Here is a 22,530-nt window from a genome sequence, read left to right on the forward strand (position 1 = left end):
ACAAGTTAAAAAAAACAAAGTCTTGATCCATCCTTGTTTCTTTATAAGTTACAGGAAAACAAGAACCTGGTGTAGTGTTTTATCTATAAATGGTGCAAACAGGCCAAAAACAGTTAATAAGGGAAAAAAATGAACAAAATTCTAACAATTCTGACGTCAATATTTGCTTCAGAAATCCTGTTTTCTGTCTGTTAGACGGTCTGATCTTTGCTGGTTTTCACACATAAAGCTACAGAAATGGGAAGAGACGAGTCTTTGTGACAAAAAGCCTAAAGATCCAGTTTAAACTGCTTCTGTTACGTTTCGACACAACTCATCACTTGAGTTAAGAGTCCGACTTACTTTCCTCAGAAACGGTACCAGGACTGGACTGATTGAGAACTACTGATCAACGTTTCTGCTAGAGATGAAGATGTGAGGACTGGATCAGGAGCTTTTACATTTTTAACAGACGAAGGAATTTCTGTTCATGGGAAGAAATGTTTTTAAAAATAGTTCTTGTCACTGTTGACACTGAAATATTTTTGTCACTGTTGATGATGGATTTACACGTGCGTGTGGGCTCGTGTGATATCGCATAGACAGTTTTGAAGCTTGAGTTGGCTTCTTTCAACTTTAGACAATACAGATGAAAGGGAAAGGTGATCAGCTCCTCCTCAGCTGGACCAGCGCCTCGTCGGACAAACTACAGCACAAGAAAATTATTCTCACAAAACATTTATTAAACTAAAAAAACAAAACAAACACAAACTTCTCAGATTCATAGAAACGTCCAGATGCTTTTCAGTCTGTGTATTCAAACCCAATTCTACTCCTTTTAGTCCAGACACGAATCTAAAGATATTTATTTTTTCCTCCTAGGTGTAAAAACAGAAAAATAAACCCACAAATTAAAACTGAGTTTACTGGATGGTATCTGTCCTGTTGTCTGATGTTTTGCCTTTCTTTATTTGGTCACATCTTTCCGCAGATAAATCCAGTTTATCCCAAAAGAAAGCATCACACTGCAAGAACAAAGGTTTTCCAGAACCTGATAGATCAATACTGAAATGTGACGTCAGGTTCCTGGAGATGGACTAAACTGTGTTTAATAAAAAAATAAATAGAAAATTTAGTTTTAAAAGTGCTCAAACACATTCAAATAAACTAAACTATTGTTCTTTTTCTTCTTCTTCTTCTTATTATTATTATTATTATTATTAAATTTGAGCTGATCTTCGTTTCCTCTTAACTTTTATTCGTTAAATAAATCCAAGGAAGCCCTTAACAGTTTGGTTTGGATTTAAAATTTTTGTTGTTTTTAAGTTTACACTCATTAAACCTCCAGCAGCTGAAACAACCGTATCAGTCGTTTGTTCGTAGCTTAAGATACGATCGATGACTCAGCCCTAGTAAGCCCCGCCCCCTACAGGCAGCAGGAGGGACGACTGCTTCCTGTCAGCGTCTCTACGTCAGCATTGGTTGACTGGGCTGGTTGGATGGAACATAGACATAATAATAATTTATTATGTCTATGGGATGGAACAGCTAAATCCAGGACTTTCAGCCAGACCGACAAACGGCGTCAGCACCATCATGGCTTCCTGTTCGCTTCAAACTCAACCACGACTTCAGTAGAAAACAATCACAGTTTGAGCTCAAACATCACTGTCATTGGCACCACTTACAGGTTGCTATGGCTACCAGGTAAATACTTTTCAATAAAACTACAAATTTCAGGAGAGTTTTTTCTTTGATTTGTAGTAAAACAATCTGCTAATTTATCTGCTAATTTTCACCGTTATGGTGATAAATCTGAACAGGATTCATTTTACTTTGCATGCTAACCTCAAACCTAATGAGTCATAATTTGGTGGAAATAAAGCATATTTCAAATTTATCTAATAATTTTTTAATGATGATAATTAGATTTTTTCCCCGCTTACCTGTGTAAAGACACGTTTTAAACACATTTAAACACCACAGCCTTTCTGGAAGACTTTACATCGTTAGCCACCATTAGCATCTTAACATTAGCGCTGCAGAAACCAAACTTCCTGCTGCTTGATTCTGGATTTGTTTATATGTTGTAGTCCTGCTCAGCAAAGTGTGGTCACCTCCGAGTCCTTCACAATGAGTCAGACCCTCAGTCTGAACTTCATCATCATGCTCTTCCTCACAGAAGGCAGGAGATGGAGACCTTGGTGGTGGCGCAGGGGACCGTGTCTGGTGTACGGGGAAAAGAACAAAAACAACATTTCAGTGGGTTTCTATGAGCAGCTGGTGTCAGAATGAAAACATCTTAGAAGCTAACTTTGGCTAACAAGCAGGGTCCACTGTTTCTGATTCTCACAAGAGGTGAATGAAAACAGGAAAAAACAAAAAAATGTTGATGCACCAACTTGAGATGATTTTTGTGGCTTCAGAAGAAGACAGAAGGCAGCGTGAAAGAAAAACTTTATGGATCTTGTGCGACCTGACGAAGATGAAAATGATGTAGCTGAATAGCTGTTCTGAGCTGACAAGCATCAAGCTCACTGACCGGAGTTTTCCCAGATTTGATCAGATATCCCAGATATTCCCAGGAATTCCCCTGCTTTGTTTCCTGTTAGAACAACTTCTTCTACTGAACTAAACCCACTAACAGTGTGGCCTATACTGCCCCCCTCTGGTGACTCTACGCAGTCCAGTTTTCCATTTGTAGAAACCTTTCCTAGAAACCTGCTACTGTTACAGATGTGGATGATTTATCTCACAGGGCCAGTTGTTGAAAAAATTTAATCCAGATTTGGGAATCTCATTTTTCAGGACAGTGGAGCTCCGTGACGAGGAACCGGCCCAACCTCTGGCTTCCTGTCAGAATGAGGGACGGACGGGACGAGTGGTGGGGGATGCAATCGTTAGACTTTTTTCTGGCAGGTTCTTCTCTGATTATGCAGCAATGACTGACAGGAAGAGGGATTATTTTGTGTGTGTTTGTTCTAGAATTTGTTTGGGGGTGTATTTCGTGGGGACAAGATGAGGTCATGTTTTATTCTTGCTGTACTGTGCTGAGAGGCAGGTAGCCTAGTGTCAGTACGTGGATTAAGCACAGACCACTGTGCTTTTGAATATTGGACCCCACCCTCACCTGTCCATCCTCAGGATTGGTTGCGACCTCGTGCCTACCTGTGTGAGGACTATTGGATGCTGCCAACCCGCTGCTTCCTGCCGGGGGACCAATGGAAGGAAGTCTGGACCTTTAAAAGGATGGGAGACGCGTTGTTCGAGGCCGCTGTGAACCATTAGGCCCACAGTTTGCCATTGGGGATTGTTTGTTCAGACGCTGGTCTGCGAGTACGAATTTGGTGGTTGGAGCCTTTAGATTTCCCTTTGTAAGTAGTTGAATGCACGGTTGTTCTTTTTATGTTAAGATTTGAGAAGAGACGCTCTCACCTTTTGAGTAGCCATTTAATCTGTCTCAGTAGGAGACTATTTTGGTTTGTTTATTGTATTAATAGTAACTTTTGTTTTGAAAAGCTCTTGTTTTGTTTTTGATTTAAGTGATAAGCGTTAACCTTAAATTAAGGACACCTTTAGTTAATTATTAAAGTAAACGTTTTCTTTTGGTGACCGGACTGATACAACCTGGAACACTTTTGTTGTTGTTTATATTAGCTTTTTGTTTGTTTGTACCTGGGAATTGTGATAAGTTAAATATTGTTGTACCTTTTTACGTTTGGGTCTGGTGTGTTTTTGTTATTGAGCCCGTGTCCCCTGGATGAAAAACATAACACCTAGCTTCTTTATCCACTTCATCCCTATAATGGTTAAACAAGCCAGGTGCAACAGAAATATTAGCATATGCACCGACTACAAAGATACTATTATTTATTCAAATCTGAGGTTTTACCACAGTTTCCTCGTGAAATCCGGTTTGTAATCCTACCCACCGACAGGATCAGGATAATCAAGTTTTCTTGGATCAACGTTATCTGGATCCAACTCAGAAGTTTTGAACAGCCCATACTGAGGGTTTTATCCGGATAACAACCAGGATCGGATTCCGTGATCCAAGCCGATTACACAACAACCCATTTTCAAGCTTTGATCCTATCTGATAACCGAAATCTGATCGGGTTACGTTTGAACAACTGGGCCACAGAGCTTTCATGCTTCTAGAGCTTTTTGCTGCCTTCAGGAGGGTCGGCTTCTTCCTTTCTAACAGACTCTGCGCTGAGGTACCACAGGGCTCCATGTTAGGGTCCTGTTTTATTGATCTATTTATTGTTTTCAGTTTTCTATGTATGCTTCGTCAACACCCGGTAACTACTGAGTTGGGCTCTAAATGAACTTGTTTGTTTCAGCGGTGTTTCTGGTAGGCTTTGCTGAACCTAGCAGTCACATTTTCTTTCTCATGATAAATAATCCAGATTATAAATGCAGCTGAATGCATTTAATCATGCATGTGTTTTTCCCACGAAAATGCCAAACAGCAACAAAAACTTTCTTTAAACGAAGTACCTTTGTTTCTTAATAAAATTAAGTTTTAAATTATCGACTTTATGAGCTTACTAGGTTTATTACAACATTATTTAATAAGAATAATTTAGTCTGTCCAGAATTCTTTAATATTTGAACAGAAGTCAAAGATGGAGCCAAATGTTCATAACTCAAATTTCCTCAAAGCTCTGTCACTCTGAATATTTCAGATATTCTTAGTTAGCTTGATGTTTGTGCAAACTGTGACCATAAACTATCTGAATACCATCTCTCAGTGGCTTTCATCTTCTGTTTGGTCGTGGACATTCTTCTCTACTTCCTTTCTTCTTTCTTGTAATGAAACCTTGTTCTCTATACCGTTTTTTCTTCTACACATCACCTCATTTTAATTTTTCTCCTCATTCTGCAGCTCATAACCGACACCATGCAGCTGATGGATGGATGATAGGTCATGCAAACGTAGTGGCAGCGCAGGACAAAAGATCTAAATGATCCACTTCATTCATCACCTGGCAAACCAGGCAGTAAGTTTTTATTTAGACCCACTAATATGAAATTTAACCTGGGTGGTCATTTAGAGTCCTGCTGCTGATGTTGCTGTATGTTACTCAAAGTACTAAATGGCAGCACAAACAGGAAGCCATTGCTTTAGCTTCCAGTACCTTGGAGGTATTTTAGACCAGGATCTGTTCTTTAACTCATACAGTATGAAAACAGGACCACCTTCTTTTATCTACGTTATAGTCACAAAATAAAAAACACCCTGTATCAGACAGGTGGAAGAGCTCCACTGTCAGGTTTACTGGTTAACCTTCAGTTATCGGACCCTCACTGAGGAACCGCTTCAGGAGCCAGACACCCTCCCTTCAGTCTCACCTCTGTTTTCCAGTGAGCTGATGTACGCCTCCATGAACTCTTTCTCTCTGCTGTCCTTCACCTCCTCCTTCTGCTCCCTCCACCTTCTTCTCTTTTCCTCCTGCTTCTTCTTCTTCTCCTCCTCTTGCCTCCTCTTCCTCTGCTCTTCACCGGCGGGGTTGTCGTACAGACGGATAAACCTGTGGGAGCAACAGAAACCATGCTTACAGGCTGCTGAAAATCCGTCGGTAGCTCTCAGAGCTGTGACGAGGCTGCCTCCAGTCATACTTGATGGTGGGGTTTCTGCACAGTTTGGTCGGTATGCAGGTGAGCTCGTCGCCGCTGACAACAATCATCTTGATTGTGCTGATGTTGGTGAGACAATGAGGGAGGTAAGAGAGGTTGTTCTTATGGAGGAACAGGGTGACGAGCTGCTCTAACCTGTAGACGAGGACATATTAGCACAACAGCTGAGGTCTACCAAGTGAAACTTAGCGATCTAACCCAGTGACATCATCCGTTACCTGTCCATGTCCTCCGGCAGGTCGGTCAGTTTGTTGTTGCTCATGTCCAGAACTTGCAGGCTGGTCATCCTCAGAGCACAGATGGGGATTGAGACAAACCTGTTCTCCGCAATGTCCAGGTGAACCAGCTGCTTCAGGCTACTGAGCTGCAGGCAGTGATGACAAGGTGACATCATCTCAGAGAAACCAGAGCGAATCGACAGGACAGATGGAAGACAGCGGACCGAAGCCCTCTCCTGAAAACCTCCATGTCTCTCTCACCTCGAACGGCAGCTCTGACAGGTTGTGGTTTCCTGTGAGTTCCAGTTTCTCCAGCTTCTCACAGTCTCCCAGCTCTGGAGGAATTCTGGACAGACGATTGTAGCTGGCGTTCAGCTTCCTGAGCTCGGTCAGTTTACCTTAAAACACAGAAGGTGGATCATGTGAATAGACTTGGGACCTGAGTCCTGAGTTGTCCCTATTATTTTCTGTCACACAGACTGCTTGAGTGATCCATGCTCTCCATCTACAACTAGCAGCTGGTAGTCGATCCATTAAGTCCCATCTTATAACCCATTTCACCGTTATGATTGGCTTCTCTTCTGTTTATTGCTACTGTGATTGGTTGACCATGCTGTCACTCACACTGTTGCAGGAGCTAGCGCTTGTGACTGGTGCTAGCTAGTGGCAGAGAGCTAATGATGGTTGTGTCTTAACATAACAGCTTGTCACATATCATTTTGGAGTTATTAATAGCATACACTAAGCAAAAAATCCCATTTCCTAAACATGCATCAATGTTTTATTTTGTCAGGAGACAGAATCAAAGCTGCCGTTCAGAGAGAGGAGAAGATGATGAGGAAGGTGAGTTTTAATAATCGGAGTTGTGACTTGGTCTAAGTGGAATTTAATCAAAGTCATACTGAATTGTTTATCTACCGTTGATACTTAATATTGTTCAGACTTCAAAAGACATATTCGTTGGTAAAGATCCTTAAAAAATACAGAACATAATGATGTTAACATGTTTTCAAATGAGAATAATAATGAGGTTAAAAATGTTCTGTGTAGGTTTCATTAAGCTGTTAGTACATTTCCTGTCTTTAAAAAGAATATTTTGCACCATTTTGCTTGTTCAGACTTCCTGGTCGCTCAGTTATATGATGAATAAATGTCTATCATAGGTGCAATAAAGCACTTGTCTTCCAGTGGACTCTGTGGGACACTTTCTGTCTCTACCAATGTCGGAATGAAACTCAAGCCCTTGTGATGGTTGTTCCACTACTGCAGCACTGATACCAGAGTCCTGCGATTTGAACTAGGCGTGTCGTCATGTTTCTGAGGGAAACATTTAACTGTAACCATGACAACTCGCATCACAGACTCACCGATCTCTGGCGGCAGCTCTGTGATGGCATTTTTAGGAATCTCTAGTATGGTGAGCTGGGCGAACAGAGCCAGGTAGTCGGGTAGCTGGCGGATCTTTGTCCCTCTGACGTACCACTCCTCCAGGTAGGTCATCCACTGCAGCTCCTTGGGGAAGTCCTGCAGGAAGGTTTTCTTACACGTGAACTTTACTGATCACGTCACTCACAAAGTTTGTCCACTTACAATCCAGCGATCTCCATCCAGCTGAAACACCAGTTTTTTCTGATCTGGATTCTTCTGAGCTCCCTGGACTGGCAGATCCTGCTGCTGGTCTTCGGAACAAAAGCACATCATCATCATCAACAACAGATGTGCAAAAATCTGTTTATGGATATAAACCTGTTACATCCTCCTCATGTAAAGCTGATTTTTTTTTTTCTCTCTATTTTCTTTTACCTGTTCATCGCGGGACAGCGGCCATGTTTACCTCTGCATGCGGCTGAATACGTGGCGGCCATGTTTACCTCTGCATGCGGCTGAATACGTGGCGGCCATGTTTACCTCTGCATGCGGCTGAATACGTGGCGGCCATGTTTACCTCTGCATGCGGCTGAATACGTGACGGCCATGTTTACCTCTGCATGCGGCTGAATACGTGGCGGCCATGTTTACCTCTGCATGCGGCTGAATACGTGGCGGCCATGTTTACCTCTGCATGCGGCTGAATACGTGGCGGCCATGTTTATCTCTGCATGCGGCTGAATACGTGGCGGCCATGTTTACCTCTGCATGCGGCTGAGTACGTGGCGGCCATGTTTACCTCTGCATGCGGCTGAATACGTGGCGGCCATGTTTACCTCTGCATGCGGCTGAATACGTGGCGGCCATGTTTACCTCTGCACTCTGTATATGGCTGTATATCCGTCAGTGTAGACCTCTCTAGGTAATGATGCAGCTGAGTGAGTTCTTTGCTTTTCATCTTCTTGCAGTAGATGCGATACTGCCACTGACGGTCAATCCTGGACAGACAGACGTGTGAAAAATCAGCATCGTATCAGATTCCAGTTCCTGCTCATCATCCACAATCGTGACCTTTGTGCTCTCTGCAGGCTGATCTCCAGTCAGCTCCAGTTACGCTGTGCTATAAATAGCACCACGCATGTGTTCATATTTCTAAAGTCAGCCTCTTCTGTCATAGTTCATGACTAACAACAGTCAGCTGTGTCTGTCATATCATGTTAAATAGTTTAATTCACTTCAAAATATTATGCCAGAGCGTGCAGGCTGGATCATACCGAGTTTATTATTTAATTTGCTTTTCATATTTGCAGTGAGCTGTGAATGTTAAAACTGAGCCATGTATGTATTTAAAAATGCAAATGATTGTATTTGTTTATTTGTCTATTTATTTGTTTGTGTGTATGTATGTTTGTTTGTTTGCTTGCATTTTTGGGTTCCAAGTTATAGTTTTGCTGCACATTTCCAGCCGGAATGAGCAGCAAACAGCAGAAGGATGTTTCCACCAGCAGCTGGTGGAGAACAAAAACTGATCTAAAAGAGACCCAGACTAACCAAATGGAGGATTATTTGCCTCCAACTAATTTCAGCTGCTACTTTATTTAAATTTAATTTAGTTTAATTTAATTTACAATGCCAATTCCAAAAAAGTTGGGGCTCTATGTAGAATGTTTGCTAAACGAATTCTAAGTTTTCAAAATCTCATTAACATATTTTATTCCCAGTAGATGATGATGAAACTGAGACATTTTAACATGAGATAAAAATATGAGTTGATAGTGAATCTGATGCAGTAACACGTCTGGAAAAGTACCTGGTACAAACCAGAAACACCTGGAGGAGCATTGGACAACTAACCAGGTTACCTGGCAACAGGTCAGTAACATGACTGGTATAAAAGGAGCATTTCAGAGAGGAAGAGTCTCTCACATAGAAAGATGGACAGCTTCACCAATCTGAGACAAACTGGATCTAAAACTGGAACAATTTCAGAAAAATGTTCCTCAGACTTTGAAGATCCTCCATCTACTGTGTAGAATATAATCAGAAGATTCATAGAATCAGGAGGAATCTCTGTATGCTTTTTACACCATGCTGAACATCACCCTGGAACTACTTTTTACACCATGCTGAACACCACCCTGGAACTACTTTTTACACCATACTGAACACCACCCTGGAACTACTTTTTACACCGTGCTGAACACCACCCTGGAACTACTTTTTACACCATGCTGAACATCACCCTGGAACTACTTTTTACACCGTGCTGAACACCACCCTGGAACTACTTTTTACACCATGCTGAACATCACCCTGGAACTACTTTTTACACCATGCTGAACATCACCCTGGAACTACTTTTTACACCGTGCTGAACACCACCCTGGAACTACTTTTTACACCATGCTGAACATCACCCTGGAACTACTTTTTACACCATGCTGAACACCACCCTGGAACTACTTTTTGCACCGTGCTGAACACCACCCTGGAACTACTTTTTACACCGTGCTGAACACCACCCTGGAACTACTTTTTACACCATGCTGAACACCACCCTGGAACTACTTTTTACACCGTGCTGAAAACCACCCTGGAACTACTTTTTACACCATGCTGAACATCACACTGGAACTACTTTTTACACCATGCTGAACATCACCCTGGAACTACTTTTTACACCATGCTGAACACCACCCTGGAACTACTTTTTACACCATACTGAACACCACCCTGGAACTACTTTTTACACCGTGCTGAACACCACCCTGGAACTACTTTTTACACCATGCTGAACATCACCCTGGAACTACTTTTTACACCATGCTGAACATCACCCTGGAACTACTTTTTACACCGTGCTGAACACCACCTTGGAACTACTTTTTACACCGTGCTGAACACCACCCTGGAACTACTTTTTACACCATGCTGAACACCACCCTGGAACTACTTTTTACACCATGCTGAACACCACCCTGGAACTACTTTTTACATCATGCTGAACATCACACTGGAACTACTTTTTACACCATGCTGAACATCACACTGGAACTACTTTTTACACCATGCTGAACACCACCCTGGAACTACTTTTTACACCATGCTGAACACCACCCTGGAACTACTTTTTACACCATGCTGAACACCACCCTGGAACTACTTTTTACACCATGCTGAACACCACCCTGGAACTACTTTTTACACCATGCTGAACATCACCCTGGAACTACTTTTTACACCATGCTGAACATCACACTGGAACTACTTTTTACACCATGCTGAACACCACCGTGGAACTACTTTTTACACCATGCTGAACACCACCCTGGAACTACTTTTTACACCATGCTGAACACCACCCTGGAACTACTTTTTACACCATGCTGAACACCACCCTGGAACTACTTTTTACACCATGCTGAACATCACCCTGGAACTACTTTTTACACCATGCTAAACATCACCCTGGAACTACTTTTTACACCGTGCCGAACATCACCCTGGAACTACTTTTTACACCGTGCCGAACATCACCCTGGAACTACTTTTTACACCATGCTGAACATCACCCTGGAACTACTTTTTACACAATGCTGAACATCACCCTGGAACTACTTTTTACACCATGCTGAACATCACCCTGGAACTACTTTTTACACCATGCTGAACATCACCCTGGAACTACTTTTTACACAATGCTGAACATCACCCTGGAACTACTTTTTACACCATGCTGAACATCACCCTGGAACTACTTTTTACACCATGCTGAACATCACCCTGGAACTACTTTTTACACCATGCGGAACATCACCCTGGAACTACTTTTTACACCATGCGGAACATCACCCTGGAACTACTTTTTCCAGACGTGTTGCTGCCAATGTATGATGTGGGGTTACAGATAATCACTTTTAAGTCCAAGATACACTTAAAAAAAACAATCAGCTTCTTTCTGTAGTTTAATGTTAAGTTATTTAGTTTTGTCATCTTGATTCTGCATTAAATGATCAGATTAAATGATTCAGATTTATCTTGCTTTGCATGAAAACCCTCCACTAGAGGAAGAAGCTGCTCTGAACTGAAGCAGTGAACAGAAGCATCAACACCTTCAGGCTTCTGGATAACACCGTTTATCAGACTGTTGTCAGAAAGGCTGGACGACTTTTAGCTAATGAGAGTTAACAAAGACTTAAATAGACATGTTATACTGGCCTGGCAAGAGCGCTCTTCTCCACCCTCTCCTGCTCCTTCTTCTGTTTCTTTCTGTATTTCTTGGCCCGGACCTCCCAGATTCCTCTGATCAGAGACAGATCATAAACCGGAACATCCACCTTCCTCTCTGGACTCATCTTTGATGCTGATGGAGGAAGGAGAACCATCCACAAAGATGATTATCTGAACAGAGTTTTGTACCATTAAATGAAAACATAAATATACCTCACTGTGCTGCAGCAGTAATGTTTCCATTCAGGGATCAATTAAGGTCATCAGGACATTACGTCTACATGGAGCAAGGTCAGCCCCAGGTCAGATCTACATCTCAGACTCTCCAGGCCTCAGCTAGCATGCTAAATGTTAAAGTTCGTGACAGTCCAGTTAAAAGGATGATGACTGGGTCAGACGGTGGCGGAGGGATGGTGATCTGGACACCCTGCAGTCATTGAGTGGACCATGAACTCCTCTGGATGCCAAAGTATTTTAGAGTCCGGTGTGAGTCCATCTGTCAGCTAAAGCTTGGCTAGAACTGTCTCATGCAGCAAGACAAAGATCCCAAACACAGCAGCAGGTCTACAACAGAACTAAGGTGGTGACCTGGCCCAGTCAGTCCAGACCTCACCCTGACTGAGATGCTGTGGTGGGACCTTCAGAGATCTGCAGACCTCAATGATCTGAAGCAACCATGGAAAGAAGAGTGGAGCATGAAAGCCATGACATCAGCTTCCTGCTGCTGAAGGAACTTCTAGAAGCTGCTGGATCATTAAGTGGAGGCAGTTTTTCTGGGTAAATAATGACGTGTGATCTGTCCTGTTGTTGTTCTGAAGCTGGACTTATTGAATTTTATGACAAATTATTTTCCCCATTTTTATGTCCTGATAATATAAAAAATTGATTTTATTCTCAGTAAAATGAAAAATATGACTCATGTTTGGAATTACTTGGATTTTCCAACTGAAGACAGAATAAATGTTCATTTATGGGCTGCCAAGAGTAAAAATGTGTTTTTCATTATTTATCTCGCTTTCCTCGTATCAACTTGAAAACACACTGTTAATATAATTGTTAACTACATTCATTCTTAACCCAGTGATGTATTTGCCACGTACAGTTTCTGAGACATTTTGCTTCAATTTATGGTTTAAACTTTGCTCAAAATCCTGTTGAACACATTGTGATACTTGTCTTCTGTCCCCTAATAGAGACCCAGAAAAACTATCACGTGGTAATAAATGGTAGATACCCTCCTCCCAAAAAAATGTTGATCTTCTGTTACATTTTGTTAAAGGGCCAAACAAAGACCTCATATTTAAAAAACTGGACTTTTCTTACCATTTTTTGATGTTAACGGGTTAACAGTCATATTCAGCATATAATCCTTAGATTTTATGTTTAGATTTAACACATATTTATATTTCTCTCAAGCGTCACCCAGAAGTTTAAATTTAACATTATACTTTTACTTAGATTTAAATGTTTAGATTTAGATTTAATATTTAAATGTTTATATGTGGTTATGGATCAGTTACATCATAATATTTTAAGTTTATTTCCATCTTAAAAGTTAGAAAGATGAAATAAATAATGAAAATGTCTCAGGTGCATGAATTACTTGTAAATAAATAAAACAAAATGAAAACAGGAAAAAAGTTGATATTAAATAATGATTAATAAATAGAGAAAAATATTAAAATAAATATATACATTTGAGTGAATAACAGCAAATAAATACAATAAATGAGGATATAAATAAATAAACTGGAAGGCAGGACGGCGCCTCGGTGTGTTGGTGCGGATTTCACCAGAGAAGAGCTCATGAACATGAGGGAGACAAGTCCTGCTGACTTCCAGCTTTCCTCGCCTCGTCCGTGGAATTACTGCATATTCTGGACAAAGGTGTCCTAATCTTTGTCCACGCTGTGAAACGCCGGAGGAGACGGAAACGTGCCGGTGCGCCAGTGCGTCTTCGCCGGTGATATTTCTCCTCAATGTGCGTCCACTGTGCAATGAAAGCAGAGATGTTTCTTGCGTTTCACGGAGACGTGGCTGTGAGGAGGATCGGTACCGGACTCTGCAGCTGCAGGATTCCTGCTTTTCAGGGCGGATCGCGACTCTCTGGCCATGAAGGGTGGAGGCATCTGCTTCTACACTAACAGCGGCTGGTGTAGCTGCACAGCATTGCTTTCCTGATCTGGATTATTTGATCATTAACTGCAAACCTTCTACTCGTGAGTTTGCTTCATTCATGGCCAACGCGCACGAAGCACGGCGCGCGCTCTCCGACCAGATACTGAGTGTGGAGCAGACACACCCGGACTCCTTGGTTATCGTTCTCGGTGACTTTATCAAAGGAAACCTCACCCACGATCTCCCAAAATACAGACAGTTTATCAAATTCCCGACCAGAGAGGGATTTTCTACCTGTCACGCCGTCCCCGTGGTCACGCTGACCACGTCACGGTCCACCTGATTCCTACAGGCGGAAATGAAGGCTTTCCAAACCTGTTGTGAGGTCATCAAAAGCAGTGGACCAGTGAAGCCAGGGAGGAGCTCCATGCCTGGACTGTACTGACTGGGATGTTTTCAGGTCGCTAGCAGCTGTCTGGGTCACATCTTACATCAGCTTCTGTGAGGAATTTAATAAACTGTCTGAACCATCACACACCAGTTAACAATAACAAGCTGCTGGTTCACAGCTGAGCTCAGACAGCTACGGCTGGAGATGGAGAAACATTCAGAAGTGAGGACATGGCCAGGTTTAAAGAGTCAAAGTACAGGTTTACCAAGACGGTGAGAGACGCTAAACGACTCAGAAACTCCAGCAGCAGTTGTCAGCTGACCGCTCCGCTCCTGTCTGGAGGGGCTGGTAACCAGCTAACCAGCTAACCAGCTAACCCAAAGCCTTCCTCTCCACTAACAACCTGCCGGCCAACCACCTGAATGACTTTTATTGTCGCTTTGAATACAGATGGGACAGTCCTGACACATCCACCATGACACCTTCCACCACCTCCACTCCACCATCTCCACCCCACCCTCCACAGCAGGGGCCTGGGTCCTCCCATGAATGCCCACCCTGGAGGCCCCCTCCTCCCCCACCACAGTGAGGACTCGCTCTATCCTGGAGAACGGCAGAACCCCCACAAAGCAGCCGGACCAGACTCGGTCTCTCCCTCCACCCACTGTGCTGATCAGCTGTCTCCGGTGTTCACAACACCTTCAACTCCTCACTGGAGACATGCCAGCCTGCTTCAAAACCTCCACCATCACCCCCGTCCCCAAAAAGCCAAGGACCACAGGACCTAATGACTACAGACCCGTCACCCTGACCTCTGTGGTAATGAAGTCATTTGAGCTCCTTGTGCTGTTCCACCTGAAAGCCATCACCAGCCCCCTCCTGGACCTGCTGCAGTTCACCTACAGAGCCAACAGGTCTGTGGCTGATGCCGTGAACATCGCCCTCCACTTCATCTTACAGCACCTAGACTCCTCAGGAACCTATGTGAGGATCCGGTTTGTGGATTTTAGCTCAGCCTTCAACACCATCATCCCGACTCTCAGGTGGAGGTGGATCACAGACTTCCTGTTGGACAGGAAGCAGCATGTGAAGCTGGGAGTGCATGTCTCTGACTCTCAGACTATCAGCTTCGGTTCTCCTCAAGGCTGCATCCTTCCCTCTTCTCTCTGTACACCAGCAGCTGCACCTCCAGTCATCAATCTGTCCAGCTCCTGAAGTTTGCGGATGACACCACCCTCAGTGGACTCATCTCTGGTGGGGATGAGACCGCCTGCAGGTGAGAGATTGACCATCTGGTGTCTTGGTGCAGTTAAAACAACCTGGAGCTCAAAGCTCTAAAGACAGTGGAGTTGGTTGTGGACTTCAGGAAGAAAGCTGCTCCACCCGCCCCCATCACCCTGTGTGACTCCCCTGTCAGCACGGTGGAGTCCTTCCTCTTCCTGGGCATCATCGTCAGCCAGAACCAAGAAAGCTCAGCAGAGGATGTGCTTCCTGCAGCAGCTGAAGAAGTTCAACCTGCCAAAGACAATGATGGTGCACTTCTACACCTCCATCATCGAGTCCATCCTCACCTCCTCCATCACCGTCTGGTACGCTGCTGCCGCTGCCAAGGACAAGCAGACTGCAGCGCATCATTCGCTCTGCAGAGAAGCTGATTGGCTGCAGTCTGCCTTCCCTCAAGGACCTGTTCACCGCCAGGTCCCTGAGGTGTGCAGGAAAGATGGTGGCTGACCCTCCCACCCGGTCACAAACTCTTCCAGACCAAAACCTCACGCCATAAAAACAGTTTCTTCCCCTCTGCAGCCGGCCTCATCAGCATGGCCCGGGACCCTCCATGACTCTGGTTCCACCATTTTACAACTTTAAACATGTGATTTCTCAGCATCTGAAGAAACTACAACCATGAACCTGAAATAATTTAATGTGAACGCCAGCGTTGATGTTAAATGATCCACTTTGTGCAGAGTCGGAGCTTCATGTTGAACCTTCGTGGTTTCCGTCACAGAGACGGATCTGAATATGAGAAGCTTCAAGTTTAACGGTTACAGTAAAGTCTGTTGTCCATAAAAAGAATTTCTCTCCGTCTCTGGTTAAATGTCGGTAAATTTCACTTCTTATTCAGCAGTTTAAACGTGATGCTAAAACTTCTCTGAACTCCGTTTCATCCATACAAAAGAAAAGAATGTCTAAATCATATTTTTAAAACACTTTGTACACTTTAAGACAAAAACTTTGAAAGTTTTAAAGCTAAATATGAACTCGTTTTTTAATCTGAGTCCCAGTCAAGCTGCAGAACCCACGCTGGTGCATCCAACACACGTCAAATAAGAATGACTGATGCAGTTTTTAATTAGAAATCATTCATGACAAAGAACCGGGAACCACTGCAGCAGCGAGCAGGAGGAAGAGAATCATCTGACCTGCTGCAGCATCTAACAAGCTTTAAATGTTTCTTCTCTCAGCAGGAAAACACAGACTTCAGATTAGTTTCTGAGTCTGAGTTGGACCTCTGCAGCTTTTTAAAAGCATTTTCAGCTAAATATCTCACCTATTCACCTAGTTCCCAGGATGTGACTCATGTGTAACATTCAGAAGTTTTCTGTTGAACTTTGAATGACTGGAGCTGAAATGATTTTACCTGAACGTGGCACCCTGACCCCCCGACTCCTACAAATATGAAACTACCGGTTAAAACCACACGAACACACCTGATGGACTTAAACATGCTGACAGAAATGTCTTAAACCTCGTGTTGATGGTCTCTAGAAGTCATTCACACAGAAAGGCCCCTTTAGTCGCCCTAACATCTGCCTGGAAACATCCTGAGGTCAGAAACACCCTGTGGCTTCTTACCTGAGCGTTACCCTCTGTCCACTTGTTTACCCACACTGACACACACTTGCTGCTGTGACATGACTCTATGTGTGCGTGACCCAACAGGCTATTTTTACCGTCACCCGGCTGCATGTGTGTATGCATCACATGCCTCTGGGAACAGACCCCCTCACACACCAGAGCTTAACTGGATCATGATGTGTAGCTCCTTTAAAACAAGGCTGAGTCATACATGGATTTCCTTCCTGTGGGGCCCCGGCATGAAGAACGAGGCCCCCTGCCAGGTTTAGAACCGAATGTTTTCTCTAAGTTCTACGTGTCATTCTACTACGAAGTGAATGTTATTATATTATATTATTATACTTGCAACTAATTTATTCAAATTTTTCATGTGTGTGCAGCATCCGTCATTTATAACAGTGAGACATGGAGGTGTGTAGAGAAAAGATGGAGCAGGATGACGGCTCTTTGGATGGATTTTGGGGGGGTGTTGGGGGAGAGGCCTGCCTCACAGCCAGAAGGTCGCTGGTTATAAAAAATGTTTTATAAAGCTTTGAGTTCTCTTGTTTCTTCTTCTTCTTTTTTTCTTCTTTTTTTTTTTTACCCCATCCTGTCCAGCATCCTAACATACAGAATGGTGGTCTGTGTGCCATATTTTGCTTGACAGATTTGCTCTACCAAGGGAGACATGTAATATACATGGCTGCCCTTGATATTTTAATTATTTTTATTGTAATCTTATTTTCTACCTGCAGATGAACGTACCAACACACAAACATCAGCTACATCTAGTGAGAAGCGGATGGAGAGACGAGCACGTTTGTGAACATGCACGTGTTAACGTGCATGTGTGGCCATGCAACAAGGAGGAAATGTGTACCCGCAAGGGGGCCGCGATCACGCCGCACCCCGAAGCATCAGCGGGGGACGGGGGGAGCCCGAGGCCCCAAAGGCCAAGCAGATCCACAGAGTACCAAGCCCAGGACAGCCAAAGCAGACAGAGCAGCGGCCCACCCGGTCCAGAGCAGAGGGGTCCCCAGACCGGAACCCCCGGCGCGACGGGGCAGGGGCACCGGGCCGCCCAGGGCGACGGCGAGCAGGCCCAGCGGGCGCCGGGTGCTGCGGTGCGGGCCGCACGGAGGGGAGGCGCCCCACAGGCCCAAGGGCCACCCATTCCCCCCAGCAGAGCCCCACCCAGGAACCCGACGGGGCCCGACCGCCCCAGGCAAAACCACCGTGGGCCAACCCAACCCAGCACCAAGGCCAGGCACCCCAGGGACAAGAACATGTCCGCAGGTCCTCCCTCCCGCCTCCCAAAAAAAAAAAAAAAAAAAAAACTTTTTACCCCAACCCTTACCCATTCATCGGGTCACAGGGGTCCACTGGGGGATCCCGCAATGGGGACCCCTCAGCCAAACCCACCTCCTCCACCCGCCCCACAGTGCCCTATGTGTAGTGTGTATGATGTGGGGTGGCGGGGGGAGGGGCACAACTGGGAGAGAGATCCCCGTCCCAGGCAGCCAACTCCTCAGCTGGCCGCTGTAGGCGCCCCCACCTCCCCAAGACCACCCGAGGGAAGAGGGGCAAAGGCCCGGCCCAGCCAAGAGCCCAACGCTTCAGTGCCCCGGACGCCACCCACCCCCGGCAGCCCACGCCACCACACCAGGGGACCAGAGAGCCCCAGGTTGCACACATATATCCTGGTCGGGTCCAAGGCACAGCGCCCCTATCCACCCCTAAGGAGCCCCCGGCAGGGGGGGAGAGAGCGAGAAGGAGAGCAGACTCCACCCCCATGAGCCCTAATCCCCCCCACTGCCCACCAGGACCCCCGCCGCCCCCCTTCCCCCTACCCCTCCCTTAGACCCAACGGACACATTGTAATCCCAAGGGTACCTGCCCGGCATCGGATCAGCCCGACCCCGATGGCATGCCCAGGGCGACCAAGCCCCCCCGAGGCCCAGGAAGGGCCCACTGAGCTGGAGGGAGGCAGCCCCCAGACCCCGGGGCACCCCCCCCCCCCCCCCCCCCCCCACCACAGCAACCCGGCCGCCCAGCCCCCCGACCGCCCCGGATCCCTGGTCGCCCCCCCGGCCCGCCCCCAGTGAGCACCAGCCCCCAGGCCCCGGATCCAGTCAGCCACACCGTCCCCTACCTAATGGCCCTTCCGACCACCGACCCAGAGAAATGGCCAGGACCGATGGACCCCCAAGGCCCCCCAGCCAGCCCCACCCCCGACCCCCACAGAACGACTAGACCCCAGCACCCCTTCCCACTACGTGATGTGACTAATCAGCGGGGTCCAGGGAAACTGAGAGTTAACTGATTGGTGTTTAATGGATGCTGATACAGTCTCTAGACTGATGTGATCCAACAGGAGATTTCTGTACTGGTTAATATTTAGATTGTTTTTAGACTTCCAGTTCACTAGAGCATAGCCAAAAGCAGGTGGAAGCTCTTGCTACGGAGAACAACACCCTCTGAGACTCGGTGAAAACCCTTACCGAAGGAGTAAGCCGACTATCAGTGGAAAATAAAAAAATGAAAGAATAAGTCCTAGATCTACAGGCTCGTAGCATGAGAGATAACTTAGTTATTTCAGGGATCCCAGAGCAGGTGGAGGAAGATACAGAGGCAGCTGTTAAACAATTTATCAGAACCAACTTGAAACTTCTAGAGGAAAAGGTAAAAGCCATCTCCTTTTTCAGAGGGCAGACCCAGGCCGATAATAGCTAAATTCATTCTCCACAAAGAAAAAGAAGAGGTGAAGCATTGCGGCAGACAGCTTCATGGGACTGACCTTAGCATGAGCCATCAGTTTCCCAGAGATTCCTGCAGCATCGCAAGATCTTGTTCCCCATCAGGAGAAAATTCCTGGACGGAGGAGCCCGCGCTGTCATCTCGGTGGACAAGCTTTACATCAATGGACGGCTACATCGTGACCATAACACCACTCCCTGGCTCTACTGACCTCAGATATGTATCCACACTCAGTGATATAAATGCTAATCAGACTCACTGGGCTTAAGTCACAGAGTTTAATGTTTGTTCACAATAGACAATAATACTGCCAGGTTCTAAAGTTCACAAAAATGGACTTATTTTTTATGGGTTCATTTTCTTTTTTCACCCACTTCCCCCTCTTTTTTGTCATTTTCTTCCCGCTTTATTCTTCTTTTCCTCTCTCTCTGCACTCTTTTTTGTTTTTGTTTTTTTCTAGCTGCCACCTCACGAAACTATATAACACTAATGCTAAGCTGCACAGTACATTTAGTAATACCTGCATATATAACCATAAACTCACATTTATTAATTCAAGTACATTTAATAATATTCAACACAGGCACACAACATTACGCATACATATTCATACACTTACACACACACACACACACATACACATTTATATTAACAAGAAGCATCCAACACTCACTTTCTCACCACAAGCATGACCATCCTGGGCTGGGACCAGAGAGAAGAGACTAAAAGTCTTTAATAGATTAAAGGACCTGCAGGCAGACATTGTGTTCTTACAGGAGATTCATATGACAGAAACATCAGTGAATGCCCTCTCTACAACCCAGTTTCCTCATGTTTACTCAGCCTGTTATAACTCCAGACAGAGAGGGGTGGCCATTTTGATAAATAGAAAAATAACATTCACAGAAATCAGCGTTATCACAGATCCAGAAGAAAGTTTCATCATAGTAAAATTATCTATTCAAAATATGAAGTTATGCTTAGCTAACTTATATGGCCCAAATGTTGACGATCCCTCCTTCTTTCACTCTTTCTTCACATCACTTTCTGAACACACAGATAGCACACTGATCGCAGGAGGGGATTTTAACACGGTTCTGGGCTCAGCTGATAGATCTAGTAACACTGTAAACCATAGAAACTGGCAATCCACAAACACTGTAAAACACTATATGGAAGATTTTGGACTTTGCGATATATGGCGGTCTTATCACCCTAATATCAGAGAGTACACCTTCTTTTCCTCAGTTCACCATTCATACTCTAGGCTAGATTATTTTCTGGTTAGCAGCTCTTTGGTGAGTGAGATTTCAGAGACCCAGATTCACCCCATCACTATCAGCGACCATGCACCAGTTTCCTTCACTTTGAGGAACATGAGAATCAAACCACCGACTAAAAGCTGGAGATTTAATACAGCGTTGCTTAAAGATCCCGACTTTATCAGCTACTTCACAAAAGAATGGGCTATATACTTAGAAAACAATGACAAACCAGGAGTCTCAGCATGTGTTCTGTGGGAAGCAGGGAAGGTGGTAATGTGAGGCAAAATTATTATTATTAAAGAAAACTAAAAAATATTAGAATTAGAAATAAGAATTAAATCATTAGAGGACGCCTACAGAGCTTCACCAGATGAACCTATGATGAACCAAATAAGGAAGGCTAGACTGGAATTAAATGAAATAATCAACAAGAGAACAGAATTTCTGGTGCAAAGATTACGCTTGGAGACATTTGAACACAGTAATAAATCTGGAAGATTTTTAGCTAACCAGTTAAAAATAAATAAGGAAAAATCTACCATATCAGCTGTTAAAGATTCAATAGGTAATATTACGCATGAGCCAGATGCAATAAACAACATCTTTAGAGATTTCTATAAAACTCTGTATACATCACACTTAGATCCATCAGACAATGATATCCATCATTTTCTTAACAACATAGATCTTCCAGGTTTACAGCAGGAACAAGTCACGGCCTTAGATTCCCCCCTCACAGTGGAGGAGCTACATGAAGCCCTTAAACATATGCCCTGTAAAAAAGCCCCAGGTCCGGATGGCTTCCCAGCAGAGTTCTATAAAGAATTCTGGTCAACACTGACCCCAACATTTTTCAAATGGTGACACAAATAAAGGAAAATGGTTACTTACCCCCAAACATAAACTCTGCCACCATTACTGTACTATTAAAACCAGGTAAAGACCCCACAATACCATCCAGCTACAGACCCATATCACTGATAAATGCTGACCTTAAAATAATCTGCAAAGCGTTAGCTGGAAGGTTAGAGAAAGTAACTCCTCTCATTATACACCCTGATCAAACAGGCTTTATAAAGGGCAGATATTCCACTGTTAACATGCGGAGACTAATTAATATAATAGATTATTCTACCATCAATAACCTGGAAACAAGAATAGTTTCTTTAGATGCAGAGAAAGCTTTTGATCGTGTTAACTGGAAATATTTACTAGCTACTCTAAACAGATTCGGCTTTGGCCCATCTTTCATTAACTGGATTAAAATCTTATACAGTTCTCCTAATGCGAGTGTTAGAACAAACGACCAGACCTCTCCAAGTTTTAATCTACAAAGGGGTACCAGACAAGGTTGTCCACTATCTCCCTCACTTTTTGCTATATTTATTGAACCGCTAGCCGCTGCAATTAGACAAAATAAAGCTATTAAAGGCATTCAGTCCAAAAATATATTTCATAAAATAAGTCTTTATGCTGATGACGTTTTACTATTCCTCCAGAACTCACAAACCTCTCTATCTGAAACAATCTCACTAATTAATAAATTCTCATCACTGTCGGACTACTCCGTTAACTGGTCTAAGAGTACAGTTCTACCCATCAATTGTAGCTTTCAAAATCTACCCAGCATCACCTTAAAATCAGGTAACATTAGATACCTGGGTGTAAATATTCCCTCCAGGCTCTCAGAACTAACAAAACGTAATCACACTCACCTTCTTAAGAC

The 22,530-nt window shown here is 44.2% G+C and overlaps 1 protein-coding gene across 2 annotated transcripts; it reads right to left on the bottom strand.

Annotated features, from left to right (window-relative positions):
• Nucleotides 1-707: 707 nt before the first annotated feature.
• lrrc2 (leucine rich repeat containing 2) lies at nucleotides 708-16,835 on the bottom strand. 2 transcript variants are annotated; one of them, XM_041999498.1, is made up of 10 exons: nucleotides 16,801-16,835; nucleotides 11,427-11,571; nucleotides 8,082-8,206; nucleotides 7,431-7,519; nucleotides 7,208-7,364; nucleotides 6,102-6,238; nucleotides 5,841-5,986; nucleotides 5,605-5,757; nucleotides 5,338-5,516; nucleotides 708-2,205 (listed from the first exon to the last, which is right to left on the bottom strand). In XM_041999498.1, exons 2-10 carry the CDS (start codon nucleotides 11,561-11,563, stop codon nucleotides 2,156-2,158), a joined length of 1,173 nt encoding a protein of 390 aa, XP_041855432.1. In that variant the 5' UTR covers nucleotides 11,564-11,571; nucleotides 16,801-16,835; the 3' UTR covers nucleotides 708-2,155. The 2 variants fall into 2 exon arrangements, with proteins under 2 accessions (XP_041855432.1, XP_041855431.1); XM_041999497.1 differs by lacking the exon at nucleotides 16,801-16,835 and having other exon boundaries at nucleotides 11,427-11,612.
• Nucleotides 16,836-22,530: the final 5,695 nt, after the last annotated feature.

The sequence above is a fragment of the Melanotaenia boesemani genome, chromosome 11 (assembly GCF_017639745.1).
Source record: "Melanotaenia boesemani isolate fMelBoe1 chromosome 11, fMelBoe1.pri, whole genome shotgun sequence".
In the NCBI taxonomy this organism is placed as follows: Eukaryota; Metazoa; Chordata; class Actinopteri; order Atheriniformes; family Melanotaeniidae; genus Melanotaenia; species Melanotaenia boesemani.

What these genes read in the sequence shown, in the direction of transcription:
- lrrc2 (XM_041999497.1), bottom strand. Translation starts at nt 11,593, where the DNA reads ATGGTTCTCCTTCCTCCATCAGCATCAAAGATGAGTCCAGAGAGGAAG. An exon ending in TGCAGAAACCCCACCATCAA is followed by an intron (nt 5,517 to 5,604) that starts GTATGACTGGAG and finishes TTGCTCCCACAG; the next exon opens with GTTTATCCGTCTGTACGACA. An exon ending in CAGCTCACTGGAAAACAGAG is followed by an intron (nt 2,206 to 5,337) that starts GTGAGACTGAAG and finishes CCCGTACACCAG; the next exon opens with ACACGGTCCCCTGCGCCACC.